A 27150-nucleotide genomic window follows, 5' to 3' on the forward strand; every position below is an offset into this window, starting at 1 on the left:
GGAAGAGAGAGGTCGGATCGGATCCAGTCCGGGGGTCGGGGGGGGGGGGCGGAGCGGGTGTCTGGTCGGCGGGGGGAGGGGGTGTCCGGTCGGGTCTGGTCGGCGGGGTGGGGGGGGAGCTGGCCGTGGGAGGAGCCTTATTCACGCAGCCCCAGTGAGGCCATTCAGCCAGGGCTAGGGGCTGCGTGCTTCGGGCCCCTCCCACACAGTTCGGCGCCTGGAGCTACTGCACTTGCGTGCCCACTGTAGCGCGCATGTGCAGAGGTCCCGGCACTGTTTTCAGCGCAGGGACCTGGCTCCGCCCCCCCACAGCTCGTGCTGGCTGCGCCGAGGGCCAGAAGATCTGCAGGTAGGTGGAGAATACCGAGGATTTTTTTAGGCGCGAAAAAACGGGCGCCCAGCTCGGAGGGGCACCCGTTTTTTTTTTCTTGTGGAAACTTGGGCCCCGTGGGCCGGAATTTTGAGAGGTTTGCAACCGGGTTTTCACCGCAATTTGACCATTCGCGGTGAAAACCCAGTCGCAAAGCCCGGGCAGGATCCTCGGGTACCTGTTTGCGGCGGCGCTTCCAAGTACCGCCGGGGAGAGGTGCGCCGACGTGGTACGACTCCATTTGCGATCAAGTTTCGGCACTCTCCCGACTGTATGCAGTGCCTAGAATAGCCTGTCGGTGCAGGCCTGCCGGCAGCGGTGGTTTCGAAAACCTGCAAAAAAAAGGCAGTTAAAATTTTAATTTTTTTTGTAGCGATTAGTTAGTTAAGGGTCTTATGAATGTTTTTTTCCCCCCTCCCAAGTCCTCTCTCGCAGCGCTCCCGACCCCACACTAAAGTTGGCAAGGATCACGTTTTGGGCCGAGAACACTTGTGCAACGCCTCCCTTTGCGGGCGCAGACCCAAAGGCCGAAAGTTACGCCTTAAATCGTTAGCACAGCGAAAACGTTAATTTTCACTTATCGCTTGCGTTTTTGCCCCAAAACTCAAAAATCCAGCCCAGAATAAATTATACCACTGCACAATTTACTGCTATCTGTTCATAGAGTACAAACCAAGGTATAAATATGTAAGCAAGACTTGACTGTACTGTAATCGTGTTTTCAAATATCCTTGTGCTTTTATTTTATTTTAATTTGTACATAATTGTATAATTTATCAGATCTTCAGTAGCTTTGTGTAATCGGTTTTAAGATTAATTTGTGATAATAAAGAGGGAAGTTATTATTTTCTTTATTATCATATGTATGATTTGATCTTCTTAAATAGCTGATTTTATTATAAAATACTTAATTTATTCGATGTTGTCTCTCTATGGGCCCAAGTTTCCACATGATTTGCGCCTGATTTTTAGGAGCAACTGGTGGAGAACGGACTATCTTAGAAATCGCAATTGTCCACATTTTTTTTTTCTGCAGTTCTAGTCAGGTAGAACAGTTCTAGTTTGGAACAGAATTTTTTCTTCAAAAGGGGGCGCCTGATTTGAAAGTTTCCACGGTGAAAATGTACTCCAAACTAAAGTAGAATGGAGCAAGTGAAGATTTTTGTAGAACTGAAAAAACCTGTTCTACACATTAAAAAATCAGGCGCAGGTTATAACTTAGGCGTCCAGAACGAGGTGGGGGGGTGGGGAGGGAAGTCATTAAATTCTATAATAAATCCTTATTTATACTTATACAAATATTATACAAATAAATCCAACCTGAATAAACATTTATAAGCAGAGAAAAGATTAAATAAACCATCTTCCTACCTGTGTGAAAGTGCTTCAGGCAGGCCTTTCGGGATCGAAGGCTGAACGGGCCGGCCTGAGACTTCGGGCAGGGCCCGTCCCCAGCACCAGATTTACAAGTAGGTGGCATTGGGTCGGGTCGGGGAGGTTCGGTTCAGGTCGCGGGGGGGGCGAGGGAGGGAGGGAGAGAGAGGTGGGGAGGAGGGAGAGAGAGAGAGGGGGGGGGAGGGAGAGAGGGGGGGGAGAGAGAGAGAGAGGGGGGAGAGAGAGAGAGAGAGAGAGAGGGGGGGAGAGAGGGGAGAGAGAGAGAGAGGGGGGGGAGAGAGAGAGAGAGGGGGGGGGAGAGAGAGAGAGAGGGGGGGAGAGAGAGAGAGAGGGGGGAAGAGAGAGAGGGAGAGGGGGGGGAGAGAGAGGAGGGGGGGAGAGAGAGGAGGGGGGGGAGAGAGAGGAGGGGGGGGAGAGAGAGAGAGAGGGGGGAAGAGAGAGAGAGAGAGAGAGGGGGGGGGAGAGAGGGAGGGAGAGGGAGAGAGAGACGGGGCGGAGGGGGGGAGGGAGAGAGAGACGGGGCGGAGGGGGGGGGAGAGAGAGAGAGAGAGAGGGGCGGAGGGGGGGGGGAGAGAGAGAGAGGGGGAGAGGTCAGGTCGGATCCAGTCCGGGAGTCGGGTCGGGTCAGTGGGGGGAGTGGGAGCGGGAACAGGAGCGTGGGTCGGGTTGGGGAGGTGGGGAGCGGGAACAGGAGCGCCGATCGGGTCGGGTCCAGTCGGGGGAGCGGGAACAGGAGCGCGGGTCGGGTCGGGTCCGGTCCAGTCGGGGGGGCGGGGAGCGGGAACAGGAGCGCGGGTCGGGTCCAGTCGGGGGGGCGGGGAGCGGGAACAGGAGCGCGGGTCGGGTCCAGGCGGGGAGCGGGAACAGGAGCGCGGGTCGGGTCCAGTTGGGGAGGTGGGGAGCGGGAACAGGAGCGCGGGTCGGGTCCGGTCGGGGGGGCGGAGAGCGGGAACAGGAGCGCGGGTCGGGTCCAGTCGCGGGGGGGCGGGTGCCGGAGCGGGAACAGGAGCGCGAGGCGGGGAGCGGGAACAGGAGCGCGGGTCGAGTCGGGGGGCGGGTGTCAGGTCTGGTCCGGAGGCAGGGGGGGTGGGGGGGAGCGGGTGTCAGGTCTGGTCCGGAGGCAGGGGGGGTGGGGGGGAGCGGGTGTCGGGTCTGGTCCGGAGGCAGGGGGGTGGGGGAGCGGGTGTCGGGTCTGGTCCGGATGCAGGGGGGCGCGGGGAGCGGGTGTCGGGTCTGGTCCGGAGGCAGGGGGGCGCGGGGAGCGGGTGTCGGGTCTGGTCGGGTGGGGGGGAAGCAGGAGCTGGCCGTGGGAGGAGCCTTATTCACGCAGCCCCAGTGAGGCCATTGGGCCAGGGCTAGGGGCTGCGTGCTTCGGGCCCCTCCCACACAGTTCGGCGCCTGGAGCTACTGCACTTGCGTGCCGACTGTAGTGCGCATGTGCAGAGGTCCCGGCACTGTTTTCAGCGCAGGGACCTGGCTCCGCCCCCCCACAGCTCGTGCTGGCTGCGCCGAGGGCCAGAGGACCTGCAGGTAGGTGGAGAATACGGAGGATTTTTTTAGGTGCACTTTGTGGCACGAAAAACTGGCGTCCAGGTCGGGACTGCGCCGTTCTAGGCGCGTGTGGAAACTTGGGCCCAATAGCTTTAGTTTTGGGATTTTTATATAGGACAATCCACAGGTTCTGAATAAAACCTAAATAAAATTATTGTTAACAGTAATAGCCTTAGTAATATGAAGGTGTTTGGTTCAAAATTCAAATGAAGAATTATAACTGTCCAGCATACATCTGGTGTGCGTGGTAGCTGTTTTAGGTTCATCAGTCCTGTAATCTTTGTGAATCTCACAATTTGACTGATGCAAAGGTATGTTTTGGTAATGTTTAGTTTTGTGGGGTTTGTTATGTCCTTTCAGAAAGACCCACATTCCAAATGGACTGTACTGTCCATTAAAAATGAAGAGTTGCCTGTCTCTGAAGCCTACACAGAGTTCCTAACAGACACTCACCACCAGGTTCGCATGCTCGCTGCCATGTCCATTAGCAGGTAATCTTTGTAACTGCTATTAAATACTCACAGTTACAGTCACAAGTAATTACAGTGTTGAAAAAGCTTTGCTCAAATTAAATTTAATACCACGCACCAAATCAGTTTCTGACTTCTATGAAATGAGGGTCATTAAATGCCAAATAATATTACTTGACTGATTTATGGTAGAAGAGATGTAAAATATATTTATTTTATCCAGCCTTATGAAATTTTTATGTAATATTGAGAGAAACAAATTATTTCCGAACTATTTTACTGGAATTGAAATAAAACTTTTTGGTGATGTATTGTATTTGTCAAGGCAAAAGATGGGAGTGTGGGAAGTGGAACATTTTTGTCCTTTGGAGAGTTCAGTGAGGGCATCAAGTAGTCAGGCACGGCACGGGCCAGATGTGTGTTTGCTAGTGCTGTTTGGGAGGAGTTAAACTAATATGGCAGGGGGATGGGAACTTATGCAGGGAGACAGGGGAATAAAATGGAGACAGAAGCAAAAAATAGAAAGGAGAAGAGTAAAAGTGGAGGGCAGAGAAACCCAAGGGAAATAAACAAAAAGGGCCACTTTACAGCAGAATTCTGAAGGGTCAAAGTGTGTTAAAAAGACAAGCCTAATGGCTTTGTGCCTCAATGCGAGGAGTATTCGGAATAAGGTGGACGAATTAACTGCGCAGATAGCAGTTAACGGATACGATGTGATTGGCATCACGGAGACATGGCTCCAGGGTGATCAAGGCTGGGCACTCAACATCCAGGGGTATTCAGCATTTAGGAAGGATAGACAGAAAGGAAAAGGAGGCGGGGTGGTGTTGCTGGTTAAAGAGGAAATTAATGCAATTGTAAGGAAGCAAATTAGTTTGGATGATGTGGAATCGGTATGGGTGGAGCTACGGAATACCAAAGGGCAGAAAACGCTAGTGGGAGTTGTGTACAGGCTACCAAATAGTAATAGTGAGGTTGGGGACAGCATCAAACAAGAAATAAGGGATGTGTGCAATAAAGGTACAGCTGTAATCATGGGCGACTTTAATCTACATATTGATTGGGCTTACCTAACTGGTAGCAATGCGGTAGAGGAGGATTTCCTTGAGTGTATTGGGGATGGTTTTCTAGACCAATATGTCGAGGAACCAACCAGAGAGCTGGCCATCCTAGACTGGGTGATATGTATTGAGAAAGGACTAATCAACACTCTCTTGTTGTGCGAGGCCCCTTGGGGAAGAGTGACCATAATATGGTAGAATTATTTATTAAGATGGAGAGTGACACAGTTAATTCAGAAACGAGGGTCCTGAACTTACGGAAAGGTAACTTTGACGGTATGAGGCGCGAATTGGCTAGATTAGACTGGCAAATGATACTTAAAGGGTTGACGGTGGATAGGCAATGGCAAACCTTTAAAGATCATATGGACGAACTTCAACAATTATACATCCCTGTCTGGAGTAAAAATAAAACGGGGAAGGTGGCTCAACCGTGGCTAACAAGGGAAATTAAGGATAGTGTTAAATCCAAGGAAGAGGCATACAAATTAGCCAGAAAAATTAGCAAGCTGGATGACTGTGAAATTTAGAATTCAGCAGAGGAGGACAAAGGGATTAATTAAGAGGGCGAAAATAGAATACGAGAGGAAGCTTGCCGGAAACATAAAAAATGACTGCAAAAGCTTCTATAGATATGTGAAGAGGAAAAGATTAGTGAAGACATAAGTAGGCCCCTTGCAGTCGGATTCGGGTGATGGGGAATAAAGAAATGGCAGACCAATTGAACAAGTACTTTGGTTCTGTCTTCACAAAGGAAGACACAAATAACCTTCCGGATGTACTAGGGGTCCGAAGGTCTAGTGAGAAGGAGGAACTGAAGGATATCCTTATTAGGCAGGAAATTGTGTTAGGGAAATTGACGGGATTGAAGACCGATAAATCCCCAGGGCCTGATGATCTACATCCCAGAGTACTTAAGGAAGTGGCCCTAGAAATAGTGGATGCATTGGTGATAATTTTCCAACAGTCTATCGACTCTGGATTAGTTCCTATGGACTGGAGGGTTGCTAATGTAACACCACTTTTTAAAAAAAGGAGGGAGAGAGAAAACGGGTAATAATAGACCAGTTAGCCTGACATCAGTAGTGGGGGAAATGTTGGAATCAATCATTAAGGATGAAATAGCAGCACATTTGGAAAGCAGTGACAGGATTGGTCCAAGTCAGCATGGATTTATAAAAGGGAAATCATGCTTGACAAATCTTCTGGAATTTTTTGAGGATGTAACTAGTAGAGTGGACAGGGGAGAACAAGTGGATGTGGTGTATTTGGACTTTCAAAAGGCTTTTGACAAGGTCGCACACAAGGGATTGCTGTGCAAAATCATAGCACATGGTATTGGGGGTAATGTACTGGCGTGGATGGAGAACTGGTTGGCAGACAGGAAGCAGAGAGTCGGGATAAACGGGTCCTTTTCAGAATGGCAGGCAGTGACTAGTGGGGTGCCGCAGGGCTCAGTGCTGGGACCCCACCTCTTTACAATATATATTAATGATTTGGATGATGGAATTGAGTGCAATATCTCCAAGTTTGCAGATGATACTAAAGTGGGTGGCGGTGTGAGCTGTGAGGAGGACGCTAAGGGGCTGCAGGACGATGTGAACAGGTTAGGTCAGTGGGCAAATACATGGCAGATGCAGTATAATGTAGATAAATGTGAGGTTATCCACTTTGGGGGCAAAAACACGAAGGCAGAATATTATCTGATTGGAGGTAGATTAGGAAAAGGGGCGGTGCAGCGAGACCTGGGTGTCATGATTCATCAATCATTGAAGGTTGGCATGCAGATACAGCAGGCGGTGAAGAAGGCAAATGGTATGTTGGCCTTCATAGCAAGGGGATTTGAGTATAGGAGCAGGGAGGTCTTACTGCAGTTGTACAGGGCCTTGGTGAGGCCCACCTGGAATATTGTGTTCAGTTTTGGTCTCCTAATCTGAAGAAGGACGTTCTTGGTATTGAGGGAGTGCAGCGAAGAAGGACTGATTCCTGTGATGGCAGGACTGACATATGAGGAGAGACTGGATCGACTGGGTCTGTATTCACTGGAGTTTAGAAGGATGAGAGGGGATCTCATAGAAACATATAAAATTCTGACGGGACTGGACAGATTAGATGCAGGAAGAATATTCCCGATGTTTGGGAAGTCCAGAACCGGGGACATCGTCTTAGGATAAGGGGTAAGCCATTTAGGACTGAGATGAGGAGGAACTTCTTCACTCAGAGAGTTGTTAACCAATGGAATTCCCTACCACAGAGAGTTGTTGATGCCAGTTCATTGGATATATTCAAGAGGAAGTTAGATATGGCCCTTGCGGCTAAAGGGATCAAGGGGTATGGAGAGAAAGCAGGAACGGGGTACTGAAGGAATGATCAGTCATGATCTTATTGAATGGTGGTGCAGGCTCGAAGGGCCGGATGGCCTACTCCTGCACCTATTTTCTATATTTCTATGTAAATTTCCTGTACACTTTTTGGTCAAGTCTAACTTCTGAAGGACACCCCCATTGCATTAATGTGTCTTTTTTTTCAACTTACTGCATCAGCCTGTTTCTATGGGCCTCTGAGTGAGATTGCCAATTGGTGCTGTTTTGCACTGCACACTCACTCGGGACCGAGTGGAAACTTACCTGCATTATTTCACACATGCTGCCAGAGTGAGGAGACTGTTCTCACATTTGTCCAGGTCGTATTCAATCCCATGTCACAAAGGTGAAAGATTGGAGTTCTAATCCATTACATCCTAATCTATTGAGCTCCTTATATTTACACTCACAGTCGTGTGAAAATGTAATGTCTTTCTATTTCTGTCACTATTCAGTGCCTGTTCATTCAGTGGTTTGTAATTTGGAGCATTTAGCAAGAAAAAAGCATGACATTCTGACCATGACATCCCTGTGAAATATGATTACTCACATTGAACAATTTAATTCTCTCCAGACTTTTCCAAGAGGTCCAGTTGCAGGGCTCCTCTGTTCAACTGAAAGCGCTTCCTGTGAAACTGCAGCAGAAAGCCTTTGAAAATATGTATATGAAATTGCAAACAGGCATGATATTTCAGGTAACCTCACCTTTTTTTCTTTTAATATAATTTTAAAACCTTGTATATCATTTTTTACTATCGCCTCGTTTAGTTCAGGTGCATCCTCTAAGGAGTGATCAGCTGATCCTATTTGGAGAAGATCAGTATCTTCCTTTTTTTTTTTTAAAAACTTACATTTGTATAGCACCTTTCGTGACCACCAGCCATTCCAAAGCGCTTTATAGCCAATAAAGTACTTTTTGAAGTGTAGTCACTGTAGTAATGTAAACGTGGCAACCAATTTGCGGACAGCAAGCTCCCACAAACAGCAATGTGTTAATGACCAGACAATCTGTTTTAGTGATGTTGATTGAGGGATACATATTAACCAGGACACCGGGGATAACACCCCTACTCTTCTTCGAAATAGTGTCATAGGATCTTTTACGTCCACATGAGAGAGCAGACAGGACCTCGGTTTAACATGTTATCCGAAAGATGGCACCTCCCTCAGCACTGCACTGGAGTGTCGGCCTAGATTTTTGTGCGCAAGTCTCTGGAGTAGGACTTGAACCCACAGTCTTCTGACTCCGAGGCGAGATTGCTGCCAAGCCACGGCTGACACACACATATCCCTTTAGTCTGTCGTTCTTTGCTGTATGTTGCATGTTGTGTTACATGCCCCCACTCAAATACATTAAATGTTTTGCTCGATTAATTCATTTGATTTTTTTCCTCATACACAAAAAAATCTAAAAGCAACTTCACTGTAATGGATTAATTAGCTTTGATTCAATATCAGTGATCTCTTTCTTTTCTGAAATGTGGACCCCAGTTATGATCCCTGGGGCTGGATTTTTGGCTTTGGAGATTTCTGGGCGTTAATGATGTCAGGGCGCTAAAGTTTGCCCCCGGGAACAGTTTGCGTTTCAGTCAGCAAAATTCAGCAGTTGGGCCCTGAGTGTGGGGCTGAGCGCGAAGGGAGGCGTTACACACCTCGCTTAGGATACTAGACCGGCTGAGCAAGCGAAAATCCCGAGCTAAACAGCCGGCCTCGGAGCACTCTAAGAGAGGCCTGGGGTGAAAAAAATAACCCTGAACAAAAAACACCAAGAACATTCCCAATAAATAACGCACGCCGCCACAACATAAATCGCAAAAGAAAAAAAATAACTAACAGTCACGCTTAACCTGAGGTCGACATTACTTGCCGCACTGCAGCCACTGCAGCTGGGACCACCCACTTTCACAGGCGGTGCCAGTACAGCGCTTTACAGATCGGGTGTTAGCCAAAAATCGAGCCGGTGTCGCAACCAACGGTGTTGCACACCAGCTCGTCTCTTCTGGGCGATAATATTCTGTGCCCCGCCGAAACCGGCACTGAAAGTCCCGCCGGGGCGATGGAAGCTGACCGCCCGCCTGGAAAAGCTTTCCACCGCCATTGCCACCCCTCTGGGGTGAAAACGTAGGTGGCAACAAGCTGAAAATCCAGCCCCTGGGTCCTGACATTACCTACCATTGAAGTAAAAACATAATCCTTGTATTTTTCTTTCTGTTTTCCTTGCTGCTGTTCTCCTGATACTCTGCGTACGTGAGATACCAAAATATGATGATCTGGTATATTGAAGTTGGAATACAATTGTTCTGCTGGGTTCTTCATTTCTAGTCTCAACATCTCACTGCAAAAGTTACATTTCTCCAGGTTATGTTTATTTGATCAGGAGCTGGACTTTACAAACCAGGAAAATCGCAGATTTAATTCCAGTCTCTGTTAAGTTAGCTGATCTGAACTAGGGTGGTGATAGGGGCACTACAATTGGCCTCAGCTACAGAATGTCCCAGTAGAGGCCCTGCCTGGTCCAATTATCTTTCATACTCTAACCCTGCTTCACCTGAAGAGTACACTTGATCTTGATTCCCTATGTGCATCCAAAGATGGTGTCCTGACAGTTGCCTTTAAAAGGTCACATAATGTTACATATAAAAGCACCATCTGGAATATCAAGTATCCATGAAGCACCACACTCTAACCCTGAATTAAACCATAGCTATCGAAGTTTCCATTAAGCAGAAAGACTGAGGACAAGTCAGGTCTGTAGCATTTTGTGAGATTTTTTGGTAATGGAATACAGGAACAACATCTGAAATCCGGCAACCTCAGGACCGAGACCGTGCCGGTTTTCGGATTTTGCCAGATTTCAGACCTCGCTGTTGGCACTCCTTGCCGCCCGCCACTCCGCCGATTCTCGCGGCCCCCTGGCGCCGCGGTTTTTACCGGTTTCCTCGTCCCTCGCCATCTGATGTCACCATCTTGGCCGCCTCAGAAATATTTGGTTTTTGGACAATTCCGGTTTTCAGACAGCCGGATTCAAGACGTACCTGTAGTATATTTTATTCTCTTCCAGCCAAGCATGCCATTGTGTTAATATCATCAGCGTTTTCTCTCCCCCTCCCTCCCACAACAGATTTCCCATGCCCATACTCCTATCTTTACTGATCTGTAATTGAATTTCCCAGCACCTCAAATGTAAATTTCCCATTCTCGTGTTTAACTGCCTCCATGACCTAGTTTTTCCCTAGCTCTGCAATCTTCTACAGTGCTCCAGTGCCCCTGATGGAACTCTCCTTTCCTCTGACTCCAGACTTTAGTGCTTCCCCACCTTGCCTCTCCACCTCCCTCTCCTCCTTTAACAGCCCCCTTAAAACCCAGCTCTTTGACCAAGCTTTTGGTTACCCCTTGTGATGATTGTTTTTTGGCCCACGTTCATGTTCTTCCTTGTATCTCTGAAGCACTTTGGGACTTTTTTCTGTGTCAATGGTGCTATATAAATGCAAGGTGTTTGTGTGTGTGTGTGTGTGTGTGTATATATATATATTGATGTTTAAAATACAGTCTAATTGTTTAAACTTTCCAATCTTCCTGCAGAATTGTGCGACCCCAGAAGAACTCCAGGATGAGCAGAGCAACAGGAGAGCTACTCTGCTTACAGTGATTTCATTGGTCATGTGCTGTAGCCCCATTTGTGAAAAGCAGGCTTTATTTGCAATTTGCCAGTCGTTAAAGGAGAACAAACTGGATCCTACACTTGTTAAAAAAGTAACGAGGAGATGACATTTTTAACTCTTAGATGATTGAATTGTGATGCTTACTTTCTCATTTGATTGTGTTTTCCAGTATTAGGCCACGTTAACCTTTTCATTACACCGAACCCATACAGCTTACAAGACAGCACATGTTTTTGTGAAAATGTGAGCACTGATCTTCAGTGGTGTATACTTCCAATCAATAGGTGTATTCAGTTACAAGGCCTTTATTCTTAGGCTGTGCAATGATACAATTATATAACTGCATTTTGTAAAAGCATTCATAACTGCTCTATTGGAGCGTGGGGAGACACAGCAGGAGCGACAAGAGACTGTGGCGGGATGTGATCGGGGCCCAGGAAAGGCGTCAGTTCAGGGCCAGGGGCCCAGGGGCAGCACGGTCCAGCCCACGCTGCGATATGTGTGCGCACTAGGTCCGCGCAGCAGAGCAGGTCTCCAGTCGTCTTGGGTAATCCTTGCCACTGGACCAAGACCCAGCTCTGTCAAGCCTGTATGGTGGCTGTTGTGCAACGGCCACCATACGTTAAAAAAATCCAAGCACAGGCATCTTCCACCCTTCAGAATGTAGCTCAGGACCTGGAATTTTAGGTCCTTCATTGGAACACCTGTGAACTCATCCTTTTTTGGCGTGGAAGCAAGTCATCCTCATTTTGAAGGACTGCCTATGATGATGTTTAATTCAGTAGGTAAATGTACCTGCCAGTGTGGAACTAAGACTTCTAGACTAAATTTAATCCCTGCAGCGAGTGGAGTGAGCTGACTTTAACTGAGCAGTAATAATGCCTTTACAATTGACCTCAGTGCTTCTGGACTCGGGAATCTGACCATATTTGTTCTCTTCAGCGCAAACAAGCAGCCCTAGCCTGTACACTCGTCTCGTGGATCCAACATCCCTGCCTAACCCACCCCCCCCGTCCCAAGTCCTCCGATTCCACCCTCCCCCGGAGGCCTCCCGATTTCTCCCAGGAGGGCTCCAATCCCCCAATTTCCCGAGGCCACCGATCCTCCCCCTGCCCCTCAACGAAGCCTCCAATCCCCACTTTCCTTGAGGCCACCAATCCTCTTTTTCCTCCCCCCCGCCCCCCCCTTGCTGGCTGCAGGTGGGAGACAGAGCTTTGAAATGCTAATCAGGCCCTGCCGTTAAGTTTGGACTAGAAGAAAACCCATTATCCCGGGTTTTCTGATCGCTCTCTAGCCTCCCTGCTCCCAACCTGCCTCCAGATTAAAATTCTGGCCTTTGAGTAAAGCGCATTCTTTAGACTGGAGTTTTTAACTTGGTTTTAAACTAAAGTCAAAAATAGTCATTTCAAGTTGAGTTTAACTCAACCAAATATTCTGTGTTCAGTGATAAGAAATAGGAATAGGAGTAGGCCATTCGGCGCCTCGAGCTTGCTCCGCCATTCAATAAGATCATGGCTAATCTGATCATGGACTCAGCTCCACTTCCCTGCCCGCTCCCCATAACCCCTTATCCCCTTATCGTTCAAGAAACTGTCTATTTCTGTCTTAACTTTATTCAATTTCCCAGCTTCCACAGCTCTCTGAGGCAGCGAATTCTACAGATTTTACAACCCTCTGAGAGAAGAAATTCCTCCTCATCTCTGTTTTAAATGGGCGGCCCCTTATTCTAAGATTATGCCCTCTAGTTCTAGTCTCCCCCATCAGTCGAAACATCCTCTCTGCATCCACCTTGTCAAGCTCCCTCATAATCTTATACGTTTCGATAAGATCGCCTCTCATTCTTCTGAATTCCAGTGAGTAGAGGCTCAACCTACTCAACTTTTCCTCATGTCAACCTCCTCATCCCCGGAATCAACCTAGTGAACCTCTGACTGCCTCCAAAGTAAATAGCCAACTCCTGGGATTGTATAATTAATTTGTGGTAACTAATATTTGGCTGTAAGACATTGAACAAATATTGAATATTTTTGATGTCCATTGTGTTGCATAATACATGTATTGTACTTTCATGGCCTACCTGTTAACTTTAATTAGGTTCTTGAGACCATGTCGAAGTGTTTGACCTATCGTAGTTTGGAAAGCTTCATGGTTTCCCATTTGGATTATCTTATCCACGAATGGTTGAGAGTGACTGATCCTGGCTACAACTTGCGTACATTCCCTTATGTTCTATTGAACTGTTCTAATCTGGAAGAATTTTACAGGTAAATGGAGTGTTGTGTTCCCTCCAAATCATACAGTAGAATACTGTGAAAGCCTTCATCTTTACGCAATGTGCCTAAACATATTTAACAAATGTTGATAATGACGTACAGCCTGTAAGAGAATGTGCTGGATGTTCCTGGCAATAACTGGTTGAGGAGTAAAGAGCATGACTTTAATCACTTGTGATCAGCAGTGTTGTAAATTTTCACTGCACCTTTTGTTGAAGGGGCAAGTTGACATCCATTAATCCTGTTTTGAGTAAAGGGAACATTGCTTCAATAAAAGACTGTTCTCATCAGTATTTTAAAAAGTCAAACTGAGGATGGTTATCTACTCTCCTTGTTTCTGGAGGACCCCGTTGCCTGATGTCTGTGGAATGCGGATGCTTTATTTCAGTTTTCTGGACTGTTCAGTCGATTGCTTCAACATGATTAGCCATCAAAATTAGTGGGCCGCTAAAGATTAATGATGTGGAAGACATAAGGTTGCTACATAGCATGACAGTACTTATAAGCCCTACTCCCTCTGTTGACATTCCCTTCATATTCTAGCCAAGAACAAGGAGACAATTCAATTCACATATTCATACCTGCCATTCATCAGTTGCAAAGATCCAAACAATTCATTATTTTTATTGATTATTTGAGTCTGACCATTATTTTGGTGAATAATATTTTGTGGATGTCTTTTGCCATTTTAATACTCACACGGTCTGCATCTCGTGTGAAAATTGAAAACGATTCATACACTTGCAATAAATAGGTCAGTGGCTGTGTATGGTGCTCCCACAGTTTTATAAATGCATATCGGGAAAAAATGTTTGTTCTCTCCTGGAACCTTTGTTCAAATCCGGCTCAGATAGATGGGATAAAATCTCTAACAAAAACATAAAATGATGGAAATACACAGTGGATTCACTAGCACCTGTGAGGAGAAAAGACAAGTTAACATTTCAGAGCAGGACCTTTTGTCAGAACTGATGAATTATCTTCTATCTGTTGCGTATAAGGGCCCTGTGTGAAATTAGTTTGGGAAGTCTCTGCCCATTTTCTCTGAGCATACTCCCACAGCACAAAACTGCCCCCAAATTGGCAGTCTTGCTTACACACGTCACAGGATTGCTGATGTGGGGAATGGAAACATTCACACTGGTGCTGTGGGGCGTGCTCTTCTGAAGTTGGAGCTAAGACAGATTGAAGGAGCAGAGTGGACTGAGCTTTATGCTGCATCTAACTACTATGGCTTGCATGAGAGTGAGAGTGTTTGATACTAACACGGGGGGAGGAATGGGGATGGTTGCTGCTTTGCAGCACTAGCAGCACTAACATCCCTCCCCTTTCAGTACCAAATTGTGTACTAAATTAATGAAACAAAACGAGCTGTACCAATCTCGACTAGCTGGTGGTTCCTCTATTTGCAAGAGATAATTTGTTTTGAGTTATGGGCTTTTAATACTGATGAAAGAACTGTAGGTAGGCCTTGTTATTAACTAATTTAGTGACCGAATTTTTGCTGATAATTGTGTTCTAGGTCCTATTACAAAATTCTTGTCCCACAACTGATGGTTAATGGTAACTTGGAGGAAGTGAAATCAATTGCTGCACAGATTAAGAGGAACTGGAAAGAATTGCTTGCTGATTGCCTTCCAAAGATCATGGTTAACATCCTGCCTTGCTTTGCATATCAAGATAAGAATGGATCTGACCATGAAATGACACAGCAAAGAGAAAATGCATCAAAGGTATTCGACATGCTGAAAGAAGACGATTGCTTAGGGAAGCAGGTAAGATTAACTAGTGTTTCATTGCACCTCTTTTGAGGTTCACTGTGTTTACTTTGCAATGGCGCCCTGAGATGAGTCATAAAGAAAAAACTCATTCACTTGGAGACTCTGTGCTTGCCAGTGATGCTACTACAGGGAGATTTGGGAGGTTTAGAAGATTGGAATGCTATATTATCCTTTTACTGCTGGGACTCGGATTTGAAACCGACCCAGTCTAATCGGACTCCTTTCATCCACAATCTTTCCCTCCCCGCAGAAAACTTGGGTTCTCTCGGGTTCTTTTTTTTTCCTTTTGGCCACAAGTCCACAGCAAGACACTGCTTATAATTTCACACTTGTATTTTTTCCTCCCTCTTGTTCATTCAGAACTCCAAATACACCATCCTACACACTCTTCCCTGCATCCTCGTTGTGTTGACATTAAGATCCATCGCAACATCTCATTCTAACTCATTCATTTCCAGTGTCTCAAAACTTCAATTCCTTTTCTTCCTCACCTTCTCTCAAGCCGACATCCTGCAGGGGTATCACCTATTCCCTACGAAAGGACATCCTACTCTTTTGAATTTGTTTCTTGACTGTTCTCTTTTCCTTCCTCCCCTGCTCTCCAGAAGGTGTTGACTGCTTCTTAGTATACTGTTCATGGGTGCTGGATGCATCCTGATACCTTGCCCAAGTGGTTATTAAGTATAAGCCACACATGGATTGCAGCCTGATCATCTTTTCACCTCACATCCATATGCCGTACGTCCAGCAGAGATCATTGGATAGTAATAAAGAATGGTAACTGAGGCCACTTGTATTGTCGCCAGGCGATATCAACTAACTCTGCACGGACTGGGGATTAAGCCTGTGACCTTCTGATCTGCAACACTTGGATACTCATTAGATAAACCTGCGGAACTGTGGCATCATGAATGCATATAGCTCATGGGAGTTCTTTCTCTTCAGCCTAGGTGGTACGAGTTCCCTTTGTTTTGCACCTAGAGTTCAGAATAAAAATAACTTTGCCTCTGCTTCTCAGCCTCCAGTTGAAATTGTAATTCACTAACGATATGAACCTTTATCCTAACATTCTGTGTTGCAGTGGGCTGATATGCAGCAGTTTGTGGGTAAAAATAAATTTATTGCTTCCTGCCTTTGTTGTGGTTATGATAGACCAATGTAACCCCTGGGAGTTTGCAGTTTCAAGGGGCTCAAATTTGGCCCACCCCTTTTTTCGGCGCACTCACCAGAGATGCGGCAACTTTGTGGGTTGAAAACGGCGCTGAAAAAATGTCCCCTGATTCTGGCTGCTGTGTTGCCTCTCCTGGGGCTTGACGTGGTGTGGCCAGTCAATTGGGGGGTGGAGCTAGGACCCTGCGCGAGAAACCGTGCCGGCAGCTCTCCACATGCGCACTGGAGTGTGCGTGCATGCGCAGTAGCTTCTCGCCCCCAGCGCATCCTGCAGCTTGTGTGAAACATAGAAACATAGAAAATAGGCGCAGGAGTAGGCCATTCGAGCCTGCACCACCATTCAATAAGATCATGGCCGATCAGTCAACCTCAGTACCCCTTTCCTGCTTTCTCTCCATACTCCTTGATCCCTTTGGCAGTAAGGACCATATCTTAACTCCCTTTTGAATATATCTAATGAACTGGCCTCAACAACTTTCTGCGATAGAGAATTCCACAGGTTAACCACTCTTGAGTGAAGACGTTTTTCCTCATCTCGGTCCTAAATGGCTTACCCCTTATTTTGAGACTGTGATCCCTGGTTCTGCAACTCCCCAGCAACGGGAACATTCTTCCTGCCTCTAACTTGTCCAATCCCGTCAGAATTTTAGATGTTTCTATGAGATCCCCCCTCATTCTTCTAAATTACAGTGGATACAAGCCCAGTTGATCCAGTCTCTCCTCATATATCAGTCCTGCCATCCCGGGAATCAATCTGGTGAACCTTCGCTGTACTCCCTCAATAGCAAGAATGTCCTTCCTCAGATTAGGAGACCAAAACTGAACACAATATTCCAGGTGTGGCCTCACCAAGGCTCTGTACAACTGCAGCAAGACCTCCCTGCTCCTATACTCAAATCCCCTAGCTATGAAGACCAACATGCCATTTGCCGCCTTCACCGCCTGCTGTACTTGCATGCCAAACCTCAATGACTGTTGTACCATGACACCCAGGTCCCGTTTTACCTCCCCTTTTCCTAATCTGTCACCATTCAGATAATAGTCTGTCTTCCTGTTTTTGCCCCCAAAGTGGATAACCTCACATTTATCCACATTATACTACATCTGCCATGCATTTGCCCACTCACCTAACCTGTCAAAGTCACCCTGCAGCCTCTAAGCATCCTCCTCGCAGCTCACACTGCCACCCAGCTTAGTGTCATCTGCAAACTTGGAGATATTGCATTCAATTCCTTCATCTAAATCAGTGATGTATATTGTAAATAGCTGGGGTCCCAGCACTGAACCCTGCGGCACCCCACTAGTCACTGTCTGCTATTCTGAAAAGGACCCGTTTATTACGACTCTGTTTCCTGTCTGCCAACCAGTTCTCTATCCACGTCAGTACATTACCCCCAATACCATGTGCTTTAATTTTGCACACTAATCTCTTGTGTGGGACCTTGTCAAAAGCCTTTTGAAAGTCCAAATACACCACATCCACTGGTTCTCCCTTGTTCACTCTACTAGTTACATCCTCAAAAAATTCTAGAAGGTTTGTCGAGCATGATTTCCCTTTCATAAATCCATGCTGACTTGGACCGATCCTGTCACTGCTTTCCAAAGCGCTGCTATTTCATCTTTAATAACTGATTCCAACATTCATTTTCCCCACCACCAATGTCAGGCTAACCGGTCTATAATTCCCTGTTTTCTCTCTCCCTCCTTTTTTTAAAAAAGTGGTGTTACATTAGCTACCCTCCAGTCCATAGGAACTGATCCAGAGTCAATCGAATGTTGGAAAATGATCACCAATGCATCCACTATTTCTAGGGCCACTTCCTTCAGTACACTGGGATGCAGCCTTTAAGGGATTTATCGGCCTTCAATCCCATCAATTTCCCTAACACAATTTCCTGACTAATAAGGATTTCCTTCAGTTCCTCCTTTTCGCTAGAACCTCGAACCCCTAGTATTTCCGGAAGGTTATTTGTGTCTTCCTTAGTGAAGACAGATCCAAAGTATTTGTTCAGTTGGTCTGCCACTTCTTTGTTCCCCATTATAAATTCACCTGATTCTGACTGCAAAGGACCTACGTTGATCTTCAATAATCTTTTTCTCTTCACGTATCTATAGAAGCTTTTGCAGTCAGTTTTTATGTTCCCTGCAAGCTTCCTCTCATACTCTATTTTCCCCCTCCTAATTAGACCCTTTGTCCTCCTCTGCTGAATTCTAAATTTCTCAGTCCTCAGGTTTGCTGCTTTTTCTGGCCAATTTATATGCCTCTTCCGATGCTCGCCGCCCCTATCCCTGGCCGAGTGGTCTCACGCACCGGCCGGGCCCGCTGTGGAAAGCACTTTAGATAAGCTGAGTAGGAACAGGAGTGGGGTCAGAAGGAGAGGATTCTTTGGGAAGGGATTGGAGCTGGGGCTGAGATAGGGCACCCTGGGACTGGAACTTGGACTTACTTCTGTTGCACCGGCCGGCCCGCTGACTTCCTGGGCCAAGTTTTTATAGGAAGGTAGGACTTCGTTTTATATTTTATTTCTTCTTGAATGTTTTTATGTCTTGAATGCTTACTACTTGCTGTGCTTTGTTCAGTGCTTTGCAAGGTCCTCTCTGCTTCCCTTCCCGCCCCTATCTCTGGCCGAATGGTCTCCGATGCGCTGATTTCTTAACTCTACGCAAGGGTTTTCTGTGCGGCCCCAAGTGACCACATACACTGGCCTAAGTTAGTTTGTAGCAACTATTAGCTGTCCAAAGTGGCCTAAATGGCCAAAACGGGCATAGGTGGCTGATAACGGCCCCTTTTTTAAAAAAAACGAAACTAAAAAAATCCTAACTAACTCACTTACACAGGAGCAAATTGAATGTGCAAAATGGGGATTTTTAAGAGACTCCAGAAAAATCAAGTTGCTCCAAAAAAAACAGAGCAACTCCTGGCCAATTTTGAGCCCAATCAATCTGTATTTAATATATTGCTACAGACCAATTTGGGCTTATCATGGTTTATCATAGAAAACAGGAAATAGTTAATAAAATAATAGGATGCGGTTAAGTCATTCTGTCATTTTCTTTCAGGGAAACAATCTTATTTGCTCTGAGCATGTTGGGTGTAAAACCACGATTTCTGAAATGTTCTTTAATGTTGGTATTTCTCTCTCTTTATTTAAAAAAAAAAAGCAAATTGACCATTTGAGCCACAACAACTTGCCAGAGATTGTTGTAGAGTTGCTCAATACCCTGTACGACCCTCCTGACCAAGATGCAGTAGACGGTGTAGAGTTGGTGAAGTTTGCTGGGTAAGAAAACTAATGGAGATTTGAAGCCATTTAATACTAATGAGGCTAATAACTGGGTAATAGCTTATCTGCATCCCTAGAGTGTGATACCACCATGATCAGCAACTTTTGTCATTTGTTCTCACATAACAATTCCAGTTCTTCAAAGAAGTACATGAACATACGTAAATTGCAGATGCTTCTTATGAACCTATAGTAATATCATGAGTGCCTGCTTCCATATGTCTCACTTGATTTTTTTTTTTCAACATAGTTATGATAATTTTAGTTTATTTTTTGTGCCGAATTAAGAAATCTGACAGGCTTTTATTTAACCCTTCAGTGTCTGTCACTGTATTTGCTGTACAAACCACTGGGTTTATTGAGTAGAGCAAACATTTATACAAAGCCTAACAATAAAGATGGTTTAGTTGCAGTTCTGTAGTTGAATTTAAATAGATTTCTTTTAATTTCCTATTCTGTACACCGAGCTTTTTTAGTTGATTTACAGTTTAAGTTTGTAGGAGATGAAGAGCAGTCCAAGTTGTTGATTTTATCCATTATTCCCTTGAATATTTGTTGGCCAATAAAGAGCCTGAAATGACCAGTGTCCATTTCAACTCTTGTCATTTTAAGATAGTGAAGATGTTCCAAGCCAAGCATGGACATAGTGGGCAAAAATTTGGCAGATGGAGTATAATGTCGGAAAGTGTGAGGTCATGCACTTTGGCAGAAAAAATCAAAGAGCAAGTTATTATTTAAATGGAGAAAGATTGCAAAGTGCCACAGTACAGCGGGACCTGGGGGTACTTGTGCATGAAACACAAAAGGATAGTATGCAGGTACAGCCTTAAACTGTAAATCAACTAAAAAAGCTCGGTGTACAGAATAGGAAATTAAAAGAAATCTATTTAAATTCAACTACAGAACTGCAACGAAACAAACTTTATTGTTAGGCTTTGTGTAAATGTTTGCTCTGCTCAATAAACCCAGTGGCTTGTACAGCAAATACAGTGACAGATACTGAAGGGTTAAATAAAAGCCTGTCAGATTTCTTAATTCGGCACAAAAAATAAACTAAAATTATCATAACTATGTTGAAAAAAAATCAAGTGAGACATATGGAAGGCCAATGGTATCTTGGCCTTTATTGCAAAAGGGATGGAGTATAAAAGCAGGGAAGTCTTGCTACAGCTATATAAGTATTGGTGAGGCCACACCTGGAATACTGCATATTTACGAAAGGATATACTTGCTTCGGAGGCAGACAGAGAAGGTTTACTAGGTTGATTGCAGGGATGAGGGGGGTTGACTTATGAGGAAAGGTTGAGTAGGTTGGGCCTCTACTCATTGGAATTCAGAAGAATGAGAGGTGATCTTATAAAAACGTGTAAGATTATGAGGGGTCTTGAAAAGCTGGATGCAGAGAGGATGTTTCCACTGATGGGGGAGACTAGAACTAGAGGGCACGATCTTAGAATAAGGGGCCGCCCACTTAAAACAGAGATGAGGAGAAATTTCTTCTGAGGGTTGTAAATCTGTGGAATTCGCTGCCTCAGAGAGCTGTGGAAGCTGGGACATTGAATAAATTTAAGACAGAAATAGACAGTTTCTTAAATGATAAGTGGATAAGGGGTGGGGAAGTGGAGCTGAATCCATGATCATATTAGCCATGATCTTATTGAATGGCGGAGCAGCTCGAGGAGCCGTATGGCCTACTCCTGTTCCTATTTCTTATGTTCTTGTAGCTTGCACATCAGCTTGCAATTGTTTGGGTGAGGAAATGAGGAATCTGGTTGCTACATTATTGGAATCCCTCCTGTGTGTCACACATTGGAGTTTTTGCAAGAATCTTGTATGATTAAATCATAGCTGTATTTTTCTGCAGCAGAAATCTAAGACAGTTATTTAGTTATTTTTCCTCGTCTATACAGGGCAATGGATCCTGCTCCTAACCCACCTTATTTCCCATCCTGTGTGATCAAAGCAACATTGGAATACATTAGCAGCTGCCACAAAGAGAAGCTTAAGTCACTTGTTGCAATTCTTTCAAAAAACCCTGTAAGTTTATTGTTCCATCTACATTTTGTGCTTGTATTTGTAAACTTGCTAATAAAGGTTGCACTGGGAAGGCAATGGGTATTTTTTGAAGGTGTTATCTATGCCCTGATCCTTAAAGTAAAAAATAATTGACTTATTTTATTTGACACTTTATTGGCAGAAAGGTGTGGGTGGGGGGGGCAGCGGAAGGGGGGGTTAGTGGGTGGCAGTATGGGTTGATATTCTTCACAGTCACACACATCTTTGGCCGGTACAATAGTACATTCAAACAGGATTCTTCGTAACCTTCCCATCTTTCTCACTAATTGAGAACTGTCCTTTAACTGAAAGCACATTCCTTATAACAGGGTTTAAATCACTAAACGGTGCGATCTCTCAAATAATTTTGTAATTCATTAATGTATTATTTTCTGGTGGTGGCCAGATTATCATTGAACAACTTTAACAGAAGAATGTTCAAGGGGTTGCACAATGTGGGTCAATATTTAATCAATGACAAACTTACAGTTTTCTTCAGTGTCCTTCCATTTTTTCCTAAACTAGACTTTATTTTCCTTTCATTTTTTGACCGTATTAATTAATTTGTACAATGTTCCATGTTGGGTTCATTCACAGTGTGCAATTTAAAATCTCTGACATTTTTTTTTAAGAAGCCATTTGAGATATTTACCATTACAAGCTTTCTGAAATGTGTTGCAAATAGGATTCAATCCAAAAGATCTTGCTAGCGATTTGTAAGAAGGCAGCAGACAACAGCAGTGCCTATGAAAAGCATCGAATCCTAATGATGTATCGTTTGTTTGTAAACTTGCTGCTGAAAGAGATAAAGGACGGGCTAGGAGGAGTGTGGGCATTTGTTCTTCGTGATGTCATCTACAGTCTGATCCACCATATCAACAGCCGGTCAGTTCTCTCTTTTCTATATTCTTTAGAAGGTTATGTTACCTTTAAAACTTGTTCATTGTTTGACTTGTACCGAAGTAAAGAATTATTTTTTTAAAATAAATGTTATTACATTTTCTCCTACCTACCCCAAGGGTGCTGATTTCCTTCTGCTTTCCCAACACAGATAAGGGATTGAATCTGGAACCTCCTTGGTCTGTATCACCTATTTCCAGACTGGGCAATGCATTTAGCAAGCCAAGAGTGGCTAGGTTTTTCTTTTCATTTAAGTGTCTGGTTGTTCTCAAACTATTAATCACTGTGATAGTAATTTTTCATGTCAGTTTTGGCTTCTTCATTCTCTTCTCTTATATAATCACTTATAACTAATAGGTGGTTAGCCAAATGAGTGAAGCATTGTAGAGACAAAAATAGTACATTGGTCAGTCTTCCTTTGGATTACTGGATCACTTGGCTGCATTTTTCAAAGAAAAATCTGTTGTTTAAACCATCAGATTTAGAGAAATTACTTTTGTCTTACTGCTGATACTGGCCTGTGGTGTTTAATGTTTTGTAATCTAGCATATTCAGGGCTCAAAATTAATTAATTTAAAACTAATACATCAACTGAAAACAAGTGAATGCACCAGTGTTGATGCATGTAGGAAACATCTAGTGGTGGGTGAAATTTTTTTTGCCAGTTTAAGATTTATTTTTATTTTCTCACTCTCTCCTTGAACCTCTTCAGTCAGGCATCATTTCCTGGGTGACAGAATGAGCAGAAAATATTTTTCTAGGGGTAACACACTTGTGGATTCATTTACCCGTTTGTTTTAAATGAATTCTCGTCCTATGGGAAGTAATCTGATTTCTTCTCAGACCTCTTCGTTACCGCAGTTAAATTTGGGAGCTCGCCTGTGGGGATTTACAGATATCACTGCGACAGTACACTGGAGCTCAATACCTCTCAAATGTAGAATTCTTAAAACATTGTTACAAATGACTGTGTGTATAACATACAGCAAACAGATTATTGGTTGTTATGTTGGTGAATCAGTCACTTTTACTAAAGAACCTTTTAGTTATTTGCCTAGTGAATGGTTCCACCACTTTAGTTTAGAGTTGATGGATATAAAATCATGGGGTGTGCACCTGAATTCCCAACATGCACTCCAATTGCCCTGTAGACCAAAAAATTAGCCCAATGTCTTATATTTAGACATCATTGTTTCAGTTTATGTATTGTAAATTTTCTTTTTAGGCCATCACATATGGATGATGTAGCTACCCGTAGCTTTTCTCTGTGTTGTGACCTTTTAACTGTCACTTGCCAAACTGCCGTGGAGCACTGTGAGGATGCACTTGAAAGCCATCTTCATGTCATCGTGGGCACACTTACACCACTGGTCAATGAGCAGCCAGAGATTCGCCAGCAGGTGAGCCATTGATTCATAATATTGTCTCTGCTTACTACTTGCAGTTTTAAGTTTTATTTTATCACATTTACTTTTCTTGTTGAAACTGTGGTTAAAAATTTATAATTTTTCTACTACTACAATTTGTACTTGTATACTACCTTTAAGGGTTTAATTAGGAGGGGGAAAATAGAGTATGAGAGGAAGCTTGCTGGGAACATAAAAACTGACTGAAAAGCTTCTATAGATGTGTGAAGAGAAAAAGATTAGTGAAGAGAAACGTAGATCCCGTGCAGTCAGATTCAGGTGAATTTATTATGGGGAATAAGGAAATGGCAGACCAGTTGAACAAATACTTTGGTTGTGTCTTCACAAAGGTAGACACAAATAACCTTTCGGAAAGACTAGGGGACCGAGGATCCAGCGAGAAGGAGGAACTGAAGGAAATCCTTATTAGGCGTGAAACTGTGTTTGGGAAATTGATGGGATTGAAGGCCGATAAATCCCCGGAGCCTGATAGTCTGCATCCCAGAGTACTTAAGGAAGTGGCCCTAGAAATAGTGGATGCATTGGTGATCATTTTCCAACAGTCTAACGACTCTGGATCAGTTCCTATGGACTGGAGGGTAGCTAATGTAACACCACTTTTTAAAAAAGGAAGGAGAGAGAAAACAGGGAATTATAGACCGGTTAGCCTGACATCAGTAGTGGGGAAAATGTTGGAATCAGTTATTAAAGATGAAATAGCAGCGCATTTGGGAACCAGTGACTGGATCGGTCCAAGTCAGCATGGATTTATGAAAGGGAAATCATGCTTGACAAATCTTCTAGAATGTTTTGAGGATGTAACTAGTAGAGTGGACAAGGGAGAACCAGTGGATGTGGTGTATTTGGACTTTCAAAAGGCTTTTGACAAGGTCCCACACAAGAGATCGGTGTGCAAAATTAAAGTGCATGATATTGGGGGTAATGTACTGACGTGGATAGAAAACTGGTTGGCAGACAGGAAGCAGAGAGTCATAATAAACGGGTCCTTTTCAGAATGGTAGGCAGTGACTCGTGGGGTGCCACAGGGCTCAGTGCTGGGACCCCAGCTATTTATAATATATATTAATGATTTAGATGAAGGAATTGAGTGTAATATCTCCAAGTTTGCAGATGACACGAAACTGGGTGGCGGTGTGAGCTGTGAGGAGGATGCTAAGAGGCTGCAGGATGACTTGGACAGGTTAGATGAGTGGGCAAATGCATGGCAGATGTAGTATAATGTGGATAAATGTGAGGTTATCCACTTTGATGGCAAAAACACAAAGGCAGAATATTATCTGAATGGCGGCAGATTAGTAAAAGGGGAGGTGCAACGAGACCTGGGTGTCATGGTACATCAGTCATTGAAAGTTGGCATGCAGGTACAGCAGGCAGTGAAGAAGGCAAATGGCATGTTGGCCTTCATAGCTAGGGGATTTGAGTATAGGAGCAGGGAGGTCTTACTGCAGTTGTACAGGGCCTTGGTGAGGCCACACCTGGAATATTGTGTTCAGTTTTGGTCTCCTAATCTGAGGAAGGACGTTCTTGCTATTGAGGGAGTGCAGCGAAGTTCACCAGACTGATTCCCGGGATGGCAGGACTGACATATGAGGAGAGACTGGATCGACTGGGCCTGTATTCACTGGAGTTTAGAAGGATGAGAGGGGATCTCATAGAAACATAAAATTCTGACGGGACTGGTCAGGTTAGATGCAGGAAGAATGTTCCTGATTTTGGGGAAGTCCAGAACCAGGGGACGCAGTCTAAGGATAAGGGGTAAGCCATTTAGGACTGAGATGAGAAGAAACTTCTTCACTCAGAGTTGTTAACCTTTGGAATTCCCTGTCGCAGAGAGTTGTTGATGTCAGTTCATTGGATATATTCAAGAGGGAGTTAGATATGGCCCTTACGACTAAAGGGATCAAGGCATATGCAGAGAAAGCAGGAAAGGGGTACTGAGGTGAATGATCAGCCATGATCTTATTGATTGGTGGTGCAGGCTCGAAGGGCTGAATGGCCTACTCCTGCACCTATTTTCGATGTTTCTATGTTAACATAGAAAAACGTCCTACCGTTCTTCACAAAAGCACAATTTAAAAAAAAAATGTACACTGAGCCAACACAGATATTCGGAGAAGTGAACAAAAGTTTTGTCAGAGGTTGGGTGTAAGGAGGGCATTAAAGGAGAAAAGGGAGGTGGAAAGACACAGGTTTAGGGAGGGATATCCAGAGAGTCAGGCCTAGGTGGCTGAAGTCAACACAGCCAATGCTGGGGTCAAAGGAGGCCATTGAGGGATTTAAACACAACATTGAGAATTTCAAATTGCCGTCAGCGGACCGGGAGCTCTGTATTTGATTCAACTCAGTGGGAGCTGAGCAGGCATCGAACATAGAAACAGTCATTTACAGTGCAGAAGGAGGCTATTTCGGCCCATCGTGTCCCGCCAGGCAACCAAGAGCCGCACGGCCCTTAGTCAGTACCCCTAAAGGTTAATTGTTCCCATTCTGCGCTTCTGAGTGTTTTAACATCTAGCATCATTGTGCTTCTCCATTTTAATGTTGATTTAAATATTTAGTGAATTATAGTTGTAACTTTTTCAGGCCCTAGAATTGCTGAAGTACCTAGTGATTACTAATCGAGACAATGAGAACCTGTACCATGCAATTAGGCGGCTGGATCCTTTCCCTGATCTTCCTGACTTCAGAGAGCTGCGTCTTACCCAGGAGAAAATCAAGTACAGCAAGAGACAGTTCACATTATTGGAGGTAAGAATTTTTTAAATGAACACCATGAGGACTGAAATTCTTGTCTTCATTCATTTCGTCAAAAGATTTATAAAAAAATGGTGCAATTCCACTTTATAACTTGTGCCTACTTTTTCACTGAAATTTGTGCAGACTGGAATATCCGTCTCATGATCACTTAATCTGAAAAATCTATGTACATGTACTCTTATAACTTGTGGTAGATTGAACTCTCAAATGAAAGGTGGACTTTAAGGTCGCAATTATATTTGTAACCATGTGAATTATGAATGAATCCTACTGAGTTCACTTCAGGTTTGGAGAGCCAGTTTACACCTGCTCTTACAAAATCAGTCCTTTATTTGTGGTTTGAAATTATTCTGAATCCTTTGGGTGTTGTAACATTATGGCACTTGTGTGATGATATCATGATTGGATTAAGTACACTCTGGAAGAGAAGGGTGTAAATTTAAAGCATAGCTATCAGTTAAAATTGCTAGTAAGTTGCTAGGTAAAAACATTTATGGCCTAGAAATTCTCTGGTGCTGCATCCGTTTCTCAGGCACAAAGCAGATGCCTAAGAATCCATATTGTCGGCTGATTCCGCACCGAAAGTGTGCCACCCATCATATTGGATCAGGCAGCTTTGTAGACATTCAGTGTG

The 27150-nt window shown here is 44.4% G+C and overlaps 1 protein-coding gene across 1 annotated transcript in view; it reads left to right on the forward strand.

Annotated features, from left to right (window-relative positions):
* The window catches only part of atm (ATM serine/threonine kinase), a 145314-nt gene that overhangs the window by 4346 nt on the left and 113818 nt on the right, over positions 1-27150 (forward strand). Inside the window, exons 2-11 of the mRNA XM_070891313.1 lie at positions 3677-3807; positions 7785-7905; positions 10793-10963; positions 12967-13136; positions 14668-14920; positions 19259-19377; positions 21291-21417; positions 22121-22320; positions 23561-23735; positions 26343-26507. Coding sequence (XP_070747414.1) covers positions 3677-3807; positions 7785-7905; positions 10793-10963; positions 12967-13136; positions 14668-14920; positions 19259-19377; positions 21291-21417; positions 22121-22320; positions 23561-23735; positions 26343-26507 — 1632 coding nt within the window. The remainder of the gene's footprint in view (positions 1-3676; positions 3808-7784; positions 7906-10792; positions 10964-12966; positions 13137-14667; positions 14921-19258; positions 19378-21290; positions 21418-22120; positions 22321-23560; positions 23736-26342; positions 26508-27150) is intronic.

This window comes from Pristiophorus japonicus, chromosome 10, assembly GCF_044704955.1.
Source record: "Pristiophorus japonicus isolate sPriJap1 chromosome 10, sPriJap1.hap1, whole genome shotgun sequence".
NCBI classification, from domain to species: Eukaryota; Metazoa; Chordata; class Chondrichthyes; family Pristiophoridae; genus Pristiophorus; species Pristiophorus japonicus.